At 39.3% G+C, this 14,163-nt stretch overlaps 1 protein-coding gene across 1 annotated transcript in view; it reads right to left on the reverse strand.

Annotated features, from left to right (window-relative positions):
- The window catches only part of ELAVL1 (ELAV like RNA binding protein 1), a 42,756-nt gene extending 31,272 nt beyond the window's left edge, over positions 1-11,484 (reverse strand). Inside the window, exons 1-2 of the mRNA XM_072405073.1 lie at positions 11,376-11,484; positions 3,586-3,772 (exon numbers count right to left, since the gene is read on the reverse strand). Coding sequence (XP_072261174.1) covers positions 3,586-3,757 — 172 coding nt within the window. The 5' untranslated portion in view covers positions 3,758-3,772; positions 11,376-11,484. The remainder of the gene's footprint in view (positions 1-3,585; positions 3,773-11,375) is intronic.
- Between the last annotated feature and the right edge of the window lie 2,679 nt (positions 11,485-14,163).

A 14,163-nucleotide genomic window follows, 5' to 3' on the forward strand; every position in this document is an offset into this window, starting at 1 on the left:
ACCTTACCCTTTCTATAAAACATGGAGATGCAAGTTTTTCCAAGTTACAGAGGAATAGGTGCAAAAACAAAAAAAAAAAAAAAAAAAAAAAAAACATTCATTTCTTGCACTTCTAGAATAGAAAGAACAAAAAGCTTTTAGTGGGATGGACTTCCTTATCTTTTGGGCCTTTATTATACAATTGAAAGCCTTCTGACATACCTGCTTGATAAATGCATAAAATGTTTTACTTCTACCAGGAATGTTGACAGCTGAAAACGTCCTGTGCCGTTTGGCATTGCTGTATTTTTATTGCTTACATTTCATGCTATCCGAAGACTACAAAAATACCTTCTTGCTGTAACTAAAAGGAGAAGGGATGAAGGTTGTAGTCCTATCCTACCATGACAATGCTGCTTCACCATAAATACAATATGATGAAACAGCCTCATTACCACAGGGCAGGGAGTGTTACTGGCAGGATCACCAGGTAAAAGAGCCTAGAAAAAACAAAGAGTTACTACAGCCAAAGACTGGTAAAGCTGCAAAAACATTATTTCCCATCATAAGATCTTTCTCAAGGCACTCAAGGACACATTTTTTTAGATTCTGACCTAATGGTATTATATTAATACATGGTACTGTAGGATGTTGGGTACATAACCTCAGCTTAGGGGAGGCAAAACCCATCATATAATAAAGTTAAGCTGAAGCAAACTACAAACAAAACAAAGATCTCTCAAAGCAAAGCAGATATCTTTAGATCGCTAACTCACTACTGGGATAAGCCGGGGGGGGGGGGGGGGGACCCAGAGATGCCTTTGCTAATGGCATAAAAAACCCACGAAAATAGTCACAGACTAATTAGACACAGAATAAGCCGAGAAAAAAAGGCTGTCGGCACTTGAAGGGGTAGATTTGAAGACTACCATACCATTGAAGTCCCTACCCTTCTCTGTGTACAAATCATAAAAGTCATAAAAGGGAGATTTGCAAGACAAGGCTGCAAACTGATAGGCCTTTCACATTAAGATGGAAGGCCACGGTTTGAGAGAAATGTATCAATGAATCCTTAATATTCTTTAAAGTCCCATAAATATATTGAAAGTCAAATGACAGAGGCAATGCATCCACCTGACTCTTGAAAGCGCTCAAGGCCAGTTCCTGGTCTATTCACAGAAAAAAATAACAGAATCATGACCAAGAATAAAGGAGGATCAAAATGTACATTGTCAAATACCACAAAACAAACTTTCCAGGTCTGAGCCTTAAGTGTCATAGGAATCACTAAAGATGACAAAGACGACTAACTCAAAGAAGACAAGAATCTACCTGATTTAGGAGACAAAATGGTAAACTCCTTCTCCTCCCCCTGAGTATTATCCCTTCATTCAACAGCAGGAGATTTATCCTCTCACACACAGGCATTCTATGACAGACTACATTTGCATGTAAACCACTCTAGGACTTGCATTACAGTCATTCACTGTTCATGGACCTGCCAGGACAGATACATGAACAACGTTGGGCCACTGTACATACGTCAGATTCTTGTCTGATACTAGCCCTGAAACGATAATAGGACGAGAATCATCTGACGTGTGTATGTAGCCAAAAGGTGATGAAAGATGGGACCATGTGACAGATCTTGTCTGTAGGCAACAAAGGTGTTCTCCCTAAACACATTTTTCTGGGAGGATCAACTGTCAGTTTCCAGCTTATGTACTAATAGCTGTCCATCACATTGCCACTCACTCCGGGTTGGGTGCAGAGAAATCTTTTAGGAAGATCACTCCTGAAAGCGTACCTAAACTCAGAAATTTCACTTTACATTAAAGGGTAGACAACCCTTTCATGTAGAGTAAAAATTAATTTTATTTTTGGTTGTGCAACACCCTTAAAAAAAAAAAAAGGCATTGCACCTTAATTCCTGATTGCCTAGGCGGTCAAGAATTAATAGGAGCGCAAAGCCCAGGAGGCCCTTGGGTGCTCCTTCTGAAGAAGGAGCCTTTTCGCACAAAGAAAAAAAATTGCCGATCTCACGCATGTGCAGTGAGATCGGCAAGTTTTTTTTTTCCATCCTACGTCACGTGATCTTGCACCTGGGTTGGGTGACGTAGGATGAAGTAACCGGAAGAAGAGACAAAGATGGTGTCGCTCGGAGCGCCGGCCCTGAGACGATGCGGGACCTGATACAGGACACCGCTGGATGGATTGATCTGCCCTGCGGGGGAGTGTATTTTTTCCCCCGCAGTTTTCAGTTTAGTTCCTCTTGAAGTCTGTCAGCAGAATTGGCAAGCTGTAGCTTTCACTGAAATGTAATATTTGTTGCCTACAGCAAAGCCATGGTGTTCCAAGGTGTAAGGTTTGCTGTATAAGGGCAGGCTAAGATCTGCACCTTGCACTGCAGAGCTGATTCTTAACCGGTGTTTGCAGATTTAACATTGGGCAGCAATGATCAATTCTGAACTGCTCAATGCACCCCCTATTCATTCGGGCTGCTGTGTGTAGATGCTACATGTAGCATCTCCCTGATGGCAACTATTCACTGACATGAGGAAGCAGTAACCACACTGCAACCTCACCTCCAGTCTGAACTTAGCCTAAGATTTAGTTAATACTAATTATTTTTGAAAGCAGTTTTACTGTTGAAAACCGTTTAGGAGTCAAAGATTCCCTGAAAAAAATGGTTACTGCAAATTGAAGACATTTTTAAATATTTTGTGGTGGATTTGCATTAAAAACAAACTACAGAGAAATATAGGAGGCTATACCCTAATAGAGAAGAGGTGACTATTGCAAACAGTTTTTTTCTTTTAAGAAATATGCAGGTGGACATTATATGAGAAAAAAATTAGACTCTAAGTTGGCTTAAAATAATTATGTATCTAGAACTACACATTTTTTTTTTCAAGCACTGTGAAGACAAATGTAGACTGGACTACATTTCATAATCTATAGTCGGTGGCTGTTTACCTATTACTTACTTGATTTGCATGTGCAAAAAAAGCTCTTTTGTCTAATACAAAATTGTTCCTGGTTAATAACTAGGGTAAGTAAGTAGTTAACGGGTAAAGCAGACCTGCCTAGAACTTTAAAAAAACCCAAAAGTCAGCTAATAGTCATCATGCTTCTGTCATGAGAGGGGTCAGTCCAAAATGCATGCACATCATTTTATATTTCAAACCAGAACCATTGCCACAAGTAATGTACAAAATATAAAGATTATGCATTATAAAAGGATTATCAGTTTGAGAAAGTTTTTTAGCATATTTATTGGTAAGGACAACATTAGAAGTTAAAAACAAACAAAGAATAACCCTGCAAACCCAAAAATATGCACATTTCACAGTTAAAGGGAGCCTTAAAAATTAAAAATATTTATTATATATATATATATATATATATATATATATATNTATATATATATATATATATATATATATATATCCAATGCTGGCTTTTTTACAATGATGTACACCTGTGTCGGTGTTACAACAGCTTTACTTTTACAAAAACATCAAATAGTATGAACTCAAGCTGCAGTTATAGATTAACAACTTTGGTGGACAACAACCCTTATAACAAAGTCGAAAGCATACTAACCTGCAACTTTATCTCGAATTAACTTTGCAGACTCCACCTCACCAATGCTGCTGAAAAGGCTGCGCAATTCATCTTGTGTCATATTCTGAGGTAGGTAGTTAACAATTAAGTTAGTTCTACCCATATCATCCCTGCACACATCATCCATGTGATCTTCATAACCGTTAGACATCTTTAAAAAAAAGATCTGCAAAAATATTAAAATTACAGTTAAACTCTTATATCCAATTACATGTTAACAAATACATTTTGTGGGTCATTCTAAACAAAACTGAATAATTAGGTTACACCTGAGCTACCTACAAGGCCTCCTATTTTCACTTAAAAGGAAACTAAACACTGACACTCTTGTCCCATTGCAGCGCGCTGGCATCTTCTTCCTTTTACTCTTTTCCTTCTAACAATCTTCAGACATCTTGATTGGCCGGGCCTGGATGACATAACTCTTGCACAGATGTTTGTTCAGTGCTGGCAGCCTCAAGGGAAGTCAGAATGTGCTGGGTATCCTGGAAACCAACAACTGGCTGCGAATGTGCATGATTTTGACAAATAACCTGACAGGCTAAAATGTTTTTTGCAGAAGGAACATCACCTGTCCTTGCAATAACTGCCTAATCATATTTTTTTTTTTTTTTTGGAAGTGAAGTTATACCTAAAGTGAAAGTGGACAACTTTCACTTTAGGTATAAAAGATATACTTACACAATCACATTTAGTTCTAGTTTTCATGCTCAATAGTTGAGTGGTGCCCAACCATTTTTCTTTTAGGGGGTTGCTGGGATAAAAAGCACAGGCCACAATGCAAACATAAATTAAAGATGTATGTTTAAAAATAGAATAATTTTATTTTAAAATGAAATTATATTGAAATGTTTTTTAGTTATCATAACTTACATGCACAAAATACAAGAAATGACAAATCAAGAATTTCTGCACTCACCATTTGATGCTCATTTTATTAATGAAAGATACAAAACTAAAGCTATCATACAGTGAGGGCTGGTAATATATTGCTCCCAGTTCATCATTCCTGTACCAAAGAGCAGAAACTACATCATACAATGCGCCCTGTGAGTTTTGGGCCACTAACCTTCTTTGTACTTCAATAACTCTGCAATGGAAACTTCCAGAAAAATGCAATTCATGCAAGACAGCCAAGGGGTAAAGGTTTTACTGCTACATACTCAAGTCCCTACATCTCCCCGTTCCTGAGATATTAGGGTTCACAGAGGGTAAGCAGACAGCTATGTGTGGCAGTGTAGCACACCAAGACAGGCATAGTTTTTTCTCTCTTGTGATGGCACCGTAGTATTAACATTTTGGGGGGAGTTAGAGTACTGCACTTGCAGTTACATTTCCCTTTTCATACAGAACAATTGGGGTTTAAAGAGTAGGAGGATAGCATAATACGATGGGTATAAAATTTTGAGGGGGGAAAAGACAAAAGGCATTTCCTACCGGCTCTCACATTTCCACTTGTCAAGATGCCTCTGCTTCACAGAAATTGATAATCATAGAAGGTAAGTGGCCAGCTATGTCTAACAGACTCCCCCCACCAGCCGCTCAACCCCTCGCACCACAGTTTCTGCAGATTTGACTCCAGGCTGCAGTGGGCGGTACCGGGCATCTCCCCCTAGACAGGGTCTATGCTGGCATGAGAAAGAGGTAACCCCACCGCAACCTCACCACCAACCTGAACACAGCCATGAAGTTTTGTGAACGAGCAAGTATATATTTGGGACACCACATCACAAAGCGTATTGACAGTACCCTAAAGCTCACTGCCATAGAAGTGGCCCCAGGGAGTCCCTAACATGAGAATTCAATTTAGGAACCCTGGTCTTGAAATAGCCCCCCTAATCTGAAAAGATCCCCTACTGTTAGGATTTATTGCTTGCGTCCCCATATCTTGCAACTTTTTAAGTTTAGGGGACCAAAAACTGGTTTAGTACCAGCTTTCAGGATCCACCGTGTACCCTTAAATTTTCATATTTCTATGACAATCAGTGTAAGAGATTTGAAGGTTTATACATGGATATAATGACAGCTGCATGGACAGACACAGCTCACATTCTGCTGCTGGAATAATCTCACAGTAGGCTGGGAAAAGTCACAACTGATGGCCGAGGTCTATAGTACCCCCCTACTCTCGGGGAGCTGACACTGAGCATGCTCAGGAAAGCTCCGTCTCCTGGTAGCACAATCTCAAAGATTAACATAGGAGATGCACACTCCCCATCTCCGGCACGACAAAGAACAGAGAGGGTCAAATGTAGGTTGGGGACCCTTGTCTTATATAAAGGCGGATTTACTAAATACTTTTTTTTTAGCTCTGTGTACACAAAGGTAAATGGCAGAGCTCAAGTCCAAATTCATAATATCAATGTCAATGCCCTAAACAGTTCACAATGGCTCAAAATTGATATGGTTGAGAAACAGTTGGGCAAAATTAAGGTTGACAAAGCACCAGGACCTGACTGATTACATCTATGTGTCCTCAAAGAGCTGAGCTCAGTTATTTCAAAGCCATTATTTCTTGAGACTCTTGAATCACTGGCATGGTACCGAAGGATTGGCGTAAGGCTATTGTGGTTCCTATCTTCAAAAAGAGAGCAAAGTCATTACCAGGTAATTAAATACCGATAAGTTTAAAGTCCACAGCTGGAAATGTCCTAAAGAGTTTAATAAAGAACCACATAGAGGAGAGTTTCGGATAGAAAATAATATTATAAGTGATAGTCAGCACAGCTTCAAGAAAAACCAAAGTTGTGAAACAAATTTACTCTTCTTTTAAGATGATGTAAGTTAACAGGTAGACAGTGGAGTAGCAGTTGATCTAGTATACTTGGACTTTGCTAAAGCATTTAAAGGTTTAACATTTTTATAAAGGATATAGAGTTTGGGATACAAATTGGAGAGAGAACAGAGAAGGGCAACTAAAAAAAAAAAAAGGGAATGGAGGAGCTCAGCCATGAGGAGATATTAGCTGAACTGAATTTATTCTCCCTTGAGAAGAGACGTTTAAGGGGGATACGATCACCCTGTATGAATTTATAAATGGTCCATATAGAGATTTTTTTCCCAATTATTCACTTTGAGATAATTACAAAGAACAAGGCGGCACTTTTTGCGTCTGGAGGAAAAGAAGTTTAAGCCCTGGATAATGAAGGAATTACTCACTGTAAGGTCTGTGAAAAGGTTCCCTCAGGAAGAAGTTTCAGCAACTACTAAAGATTGCTTAAAAAAAAAAAGCTGGATGTTTTTCTAAAAGCACAGAATATAACTGGGTATTAAGGCTTTAAAGTAAAAATACAAGTGACCAATGATCCAGGGAACATCAGATTGCCTTATGGAATCAGGAAGAATTTTTTTCCCCAACTAAACAAATTGTACCAGGGTTTTTTTTTGCCTTCCTCTGGACCAACTATGTCCATAGGGTTTTATATCTGAGATATGTTTATTTTCCTAGTGGCTGAACTTGATGGACTTGTGTCTTTTTTCAACCTGACCTACTATGTAGGGATACAGCCATTAAAACACATTTTATCAGAGATTCACATGGTAACAACCATATTTTCATTTCTGCAGAGGAAGCTGAAACCTATCTTCAGGCTCTAAGACAGGAGTCACCCGCAGAGACTGCTACAGATTTCCAGGAGAAGATACCTTCATCGCATAAGTCACAACAGTCTGCGGGGTCAGCGCCTAAACTTCAGCGGATAATGGACAAAGCCAATCATCATAAACCATTGGAACACAAATCTGAAAAATCGACGTCAAAGCATAAGTAAATTTACCTATCTTTCAGGTACAGTCGATTCAGTTTTTAAAGGATGACAAAGATAGAATAAACAGTTATATTTTTAAAATGATATCAATGTGTGTTCATATAAAGTATTCATAACAAGAGATGTACTAATGCCAATTTTGAGTTGTAATGAAAATTGTCTCTTGGAACATTGAGGGCCTGTGATCCCCGCATAAAAAATGGCTGTATCACGACAAGAAAAAAAAAAAAAAAAGATACTGCATTATTACAAGAAACCCACCTTGACACACTTGATTTCGACAGGATGTGGAAATTTTGGGTAGGGGAGGTATATGGATCCCTATCAATAGAAAGGAAGGCTGGGGTTCAAATCCTTCTAAATAAACAGCTACAGAGCAAAACGCTCTCCTGCTCTATAGATCAAGAAGGCAGGATTTTCAAATTAGTATTGGAACTTGCTGACTGGAAAATGTCTATATACAATATCTATGCTCCTAACTTCCCAAACACACAGTTCTTCTGAACTGTAGTTAGCTGGGTATCTTCAGATCAAAATTCACATCAATTACTGGGTGGGGATTACAATATGGTTATGAACCCTTTAAAATTTTGTCTGTATTTCCATGCAAAAGCATTATATTTTTTTGCATGGAAATTTATTTTACATTGTAGGCCTATAGTTCTTAGCTATAACTCACCGAAATTTGTCCATTATTTATTAATAAACTTTAAGTTAAAAAAAATCTGTTAAAAAAATAGTTGAACGTGTAATATAACTGTACAGTAGCATGTATGAGATATATATATATAAAAAATTATATGAATATTTCTTTGTTCCTTGTATTGGACTCAATACAGTTATTTTGTATCAAATCCAAAATAAAATTATTTGAATTTCCTGCCCCTTCTCCCACCCGCACCGACGTCACCGTAAAACCCCGGAGAACGTCTCTGCATTCGCCAGCTGAAGATTGGAGGAAAAAAGACGTGTCCCAAGGACCTGCGGGGACCAGCAGGACACCATGGGACAACAACAGAATAAGGTAAATGGGCTTTTTTATGTTTTAAGCAACCCTGAGTGTGACTCAGGATTACCGCTTTTTGCATGGAAAATCCACCCAGAGTCCCACTCGGGATTACCGCTAGGGGGGTTAACGCAAAAAAACCACAAAAATCTTAAAAAAAAAAAAGAAACCTGTAATATAAATTTACAGGAGCATGTATACTGCTTGTATATTATATATATATATATATATCTATATTTCTTTGTATTGGACTCAATACAGGTATTTTGTATTGAATCCATACAAAGTTATTTGAATTTCACGCCGCTCCTCCGGGAAAGACCGGAGAACATCTCTGCAGTCACGCCAACGGAACAAGGTAGGTCCTTATTGTTTTGTTTTTAGTGACCCCAAGAGTGGCTTGGGATTACGGCTTTTAGCATGTAAAATCCACCCAAAGTCACACTCCGGATTAACGCCGGGGGGGGGGTTAAAGCAGAACTAAAGTGAAAATAAAAACACACCTACCTTTATGCCCGCATCTTCAATTTTCTCTTCTGCGCATGTGTGAAATCAGCATCTCTTTCCCCTTATGGGAAAAATGCCCTGATCTCGGGCATGCATAGAAGGAGCAGCCAGAGCCTCCCAGGATGCATTCAGTCTTGATCTCCATGGCAATCAAGACAAAGTGCCGGTGCTACACTTAAATAAATACAATTTTTACTTTACATATAAGGGTTGTCTACGCTTTTATGTAAAGTAGAAATGATGAATGTAGTCCGCTTTATCAAAAAAACTGCAAAGTTGTAGTATTTTCCTATATTTAATAGTGACTACTATAGACAGGAAGGTTGCATCATTCTTCCATTTTAGGGGGAGCTCAGCCTTAGGGAGTGCACCATCAAGCGTGTTGGGCTAAATTAACTCAATATTACAAAATTGCCTCTTGGTCCAGCGCTGTCACTTGGTCCTAGAGTGCTTTTTGGTCCAGGAGACAACTCATAGACCCACCCCTCTGAAAAGAAAGAAAATACCAGTGGCTGCAGCAAAAAGAGGCAAGATGTGAAAGAAGAAATGAAGCTCTGCTATAAATTATATCACTGTCTAACCTCAACCTGTGCATCATGTGGTTTTGAGGGGTTGAAGCAGCATTTTGCTGTGGTTTTGAGGGGTTGAAGCAGCATTTTGCTGTGGTTCGATGTTTTCAGTAAGTTGATGGATCATTGTTTCAGCAGAAAGCAACCTCTGTGAGCTCTGAATGTCAGTTTTTATTATTATGTCAATGAAAGCAGAAGGCTGCTCAAGAGCAGTTAAAATCAACATGTCTACTGCAAAATCAACATGCAGGCTACTGGGCTGATATTAGCCTTAGTCTAGGCAAAATTGAAGCAGAGACCTACCTCAGTCCTCGATCCTGCTGACCAGTCCAACAATTAATCTTTTTACAGTTTGTACAATCACAGCCTTCTCTCTAATGCAAGTCCAGATACATTACGCCCAAGGACATAAAGGACCCACCCACATACTAGGAGCTTAAGAACAAAATAAGAATGAATGTGAAACTGGGTAAGTACCTTAAAGAGGAACTAAAATAAAAACTGCCCCCAAAAAATAAAAAATTCACTTCACTTCAATCCTTGCCTTCAATCCCACAGGGCAGTCTGATCCATGCAGAGGTGTCTTGCATCTGGTCCCGTGTCGTCCCCCAGCACTACGGGAGCCACCATCTTCGCCTCTTCTTCATCCTACGTCACCTGACCCAGGCATGAGATCAGGTGACGTAGGATGAAAAAAAATTTTGACGATCTCACTGCACATGCGTGAGAACGGCAAATTTCTCTCCTTGCGCAAAAAGGTTCCTTCTGCCCATGCCCGAGATGCTGGAGCATGCGCAGAAGGAGCACCTAAGAGCCTCCCGGGGTGCCTGATGTAGGTATCCCAGAAGGCTTTGAGCTCCCATTCAGCCTAGGCAATCGAGAATTAGGGGGCAGTGCGGAACCTTTTATCTTTTTTTTTTTTCCTTTAAAGGGTGTTGCACCTAAAAAAATCCAAAAACACAAAATTTTTTCATTACATAAAAGTGTTGTCTACCCTTTTATGTAAAGTGAAATTTCTGAGTTTAGGTACGCTTTAAGTATACCTAAACAGGCATAGGCATTTAAAGTGTATTTAATCCCAAATGTTTATGAATACAATTTTTATACAAATTACTCTTTGAGAATATATTTCTGGTTTTAACAGCAAGCTGTCAATGCTAAGCATCTGCCCTGTGTTAGCACAAGTGTTGTTAGTCTGCTCAGATGCTTTACTGACAGAGCTGATGGGCCGCTCCATGGAAGATGAAGAAATCAGAGGGCCCTTTCACAGTACAACCGTGTGTATGACTGCTCCCAGGCGAAACTACCGCTGGGAGAAGTACACTGGAAGGTAACATGCACATGGCTGAAGTTTAAACAAAGGTGTCTTGTTTTTTTTGTTGTTTAAAGCTTTGGGAAAGCCAGATTCTGAACTTCAGCATGTACAGCTAAGCTACAAAGGAACAATGCTGCCCACTGAACATTCCTTTAATTTAGGGCGATTTCCTTTCACATCCATTCCAGGATAAAATCTACTAACATGAGAGAGTCTCTCAATGGAAATAAAGACCGGATCCTCCAACCCTTTCCCACCATGCAATATTATAATAGGCTTGTTAACAATGACAGGCCGATTTGTACAACAAATCTGTGCAGAATTTTCCCTTACCTACATACAACGCAGATTAACCCTTCACGTTCACAGAATAGAGCCTGACCTATTCGATCCGACTCCATGTCGCCTCATCATCTCATCTAGTTAAACGCGTGCAGCGTCAAATATTCCGTCGCAGCTCCATTTTACCAGGCCGCAGTGCAGCTTCTTGCAAGGCGGCCTAGGTGGGAACAGAGCGTGATTAAGCGAGCCCTTTCCCCTCCCTGATTCGAACCCTGCATCTGACCACAAGCTACACATTTCTTCACATAAACAAGCAACCTTACCTGCGTGAGCTTTCCGCTCTGATTAGGCAAAAGAGCGGCACAGAACCGGGACAATCGCTCCCACCACACAACGAGCAAGAAATTCTGACGTCACACGAGCAATTAGCTAAAAATGGCGGAAAGGGCGACGCATGCGCAGAAGCTGTGTTAGCCTTCTCTGATTGGTGGAAGTAACTAATCACTCCCCTACGGCCTGGCCGCGATGCTTAATGGGAGCTGCTCTTTGTGGACACTTCCGGCCTACGGAACGAAAAGTGTTAGTAAGAAATCGCGGGAGGATTTCTTGTCTTCAATTTGACTTTATACATACTTTTATACTTTGTATTCATTTACTTTCTTCCTAATGAAAGTAATACGATTCATTTATACGGGTAAGTTACAAGGTTGTAGATGGAAAATACTGAAATAAATATTTTTTTATTTTACTGTTGAATAAACCTAACATTTATTTGCAAAACCAATATGGGAAGCTGCACAGGATGTAAGCTGGAGTATACCAAAGCACAGTATGACGAATAAGTACAATGCAATTTGTATTCTATTTGTGTGAAAATTCCTAAAAGCACCAAAACACCAACCAATTAGTTGCTAAAACCAATTCAGGAATGGCAGCCTGCAGCATTTCTCAGTGAGAAGTCCACTTTAAACCATCACATTGACAAATGGACCTCACAATCTCACTTTTCTGTATCTGTGATTATCATACGGTAAATTACATATAGTATGATAATGTATATGTTATAATTAGATAAATTATGCTGGCTGAATATGATGTGCTGTTAAAATGTTTGAAAAGACATTTGGCTCTATTTATAAAAACAGAATCAGACCCTCCAGGTCGATGTGTTATAATAGCAGTAATTGATTCCCACAGAGGAATGTTTGATTACCTGTTTTAAAAATAGAGCCTCTGTGTTCTCTCCAGCACCTTGAAAGATCAGCACTTAAAGAGGAACTTAACTCAAAAGTGCCTAAAACAAAAAAAAAATCCACTTACCTTCAATCCAACAGAGCAGTCCGATCCATTCAAAAGTCTCTTCCATCAGGTCCCGCGTTGTCCCAGCATCCGCCCAGAGTATTGCACTTAAAATAAACAAAAAAAAAATAAAGAATTTTTACTTAACATAGGTACACTTTTAAGTTAGAAACTCCTAAATGGTTAGTATTTAAGGAGTGCTACACAAGTTCCTTACACAAGGTTGATGACATTGTTTATAATGCAATGCTTCCTATGTATAAGTGTTATGCTTTAGATAATCATTAAATACAAACAATATATTATCCCAGTGAGCTATAACTTATAGAAAAGCATGCATTATGAAAAACCTTTTTTTTAATTGGCATTTTTCTAATAAGTAACATGCATAGAAGGTACTGTTTCTTTCTTGTAATACCATTCAGCTTCTGCAGTCTCGGTACTAATAGTTATAGAGAAACATGTCACTCCTTTAATTTCCCCCAGCAATGCAGTGCTCAGTGCCTGAGCAGACACATCACATTCGGGGGTCTCTAGAAGGTTAACAGGGAAGCAAGTGAAAGCTCAGTATCTAGTGGGGCACACAGACAAATATTTCTTTAGAAAGATTTTCTGCATTTCAAGATTAGGATACATTTCAAGAATGAGAGGTTTACCATGAGTCCAGTAAGCCTTTACTGTACACAACAGAAAATCATGGATAATATTTAGTTAAAAAGTGTTTTTGGGGCTCAGCACCAGGAAGCAGAGAGGGGTTCTAATCGCTTTTCCATAGAGGATTAACATTTTTGTGTACCAAACAAATAGCCAACCCAGTGAATTGACAGCTCCTTCTCCAAGGTTCTTTGTAGGGTTCGAAAGTAATTCTTTGTAGCGTTCAAAAGCTAAACTTCCTTCATTTTTCATTTTAGCTCCCCACTTCATTGTTATCAGAGAGGCATGATTTTTGTGTGTGGTAAATCTAAACAATTTTTTATGTATTAAATAAGTGTTATCCTCTTCACTCTGTAGGAATTATACTTTTGTTTCAGGGTTTAGGGACCTTCAACAAAGCGGACTCACGGATGCATGGAGAGAATTACTCCTACACCAAGGATTATGGATAAAATTCAGCTCTACATTAACACCCTTATTGACCACATTTTTCCTTTCCTGCAGTCACCTAAGCATCTATCCTGTCCCTCCCCTGGTCAGACCATAATCCAGTGGTGTTTTTTTACTCCTCTTTGGTAGCTAAATCACCTTGTAGATACCTTGTAGATGTAGATTTTATAGAAACCATTTTCAAAGGGCACCTTCTGCGCATGGGCATAATAAAAAGAACACAACACTATTATTATTATTATTATTATTAATAATAATAAACAGGATATATATTGCGCCAACATTTTATGCACTACTGTACATTAAATAGGGGTTGCAAATGGCAGACTAATACAGACAGTGAAACAGGAGGAGAGGACCCTGTCCCGAAGAGCTTACAATCTAGTAGGTGGGGGAATTTACAATTGGATAGGAGATATGTAGTGATGGTTTCAAAAGACAGATGGTTTCAAAAGATGGGTAGGCAAGTTTAAAAAAATAGGTTTTGAGTGCTCTTTTAACCACCTAGCCGTTATGCCCATACGAAGGTCGGGCAAAAAAAAATGGCTAGGATGGTTAACCCCGTATTTTTGTCACATTCTTACCTCTATGGTCTCGCTGTGCACATCCAGCTTCGTTTTCCTATTCCAGCGTCGTCCTCCGTCCATCGTCGTCCGTCGATCTCCCTCTCCAGCATCGGGTGCCAGCGGGACCGGTAAGATGCCGGCC

The sequence above is a fragment of the Pyxicephalus adspersus genome, chromosome 3, assembly GCF_032062135.1.
Source record: "Pyxicephalus adspersus chromosome 3, UCB_Pads_2.0, whole genome shotgun sequence".
NCBI classification, from domain to species: Eukaryota; Metazoa; Chordata; class Amphibia; order Anura; family Pyxicephalidae; genus Pyxicephalus; species Pyxicephalus adspersus.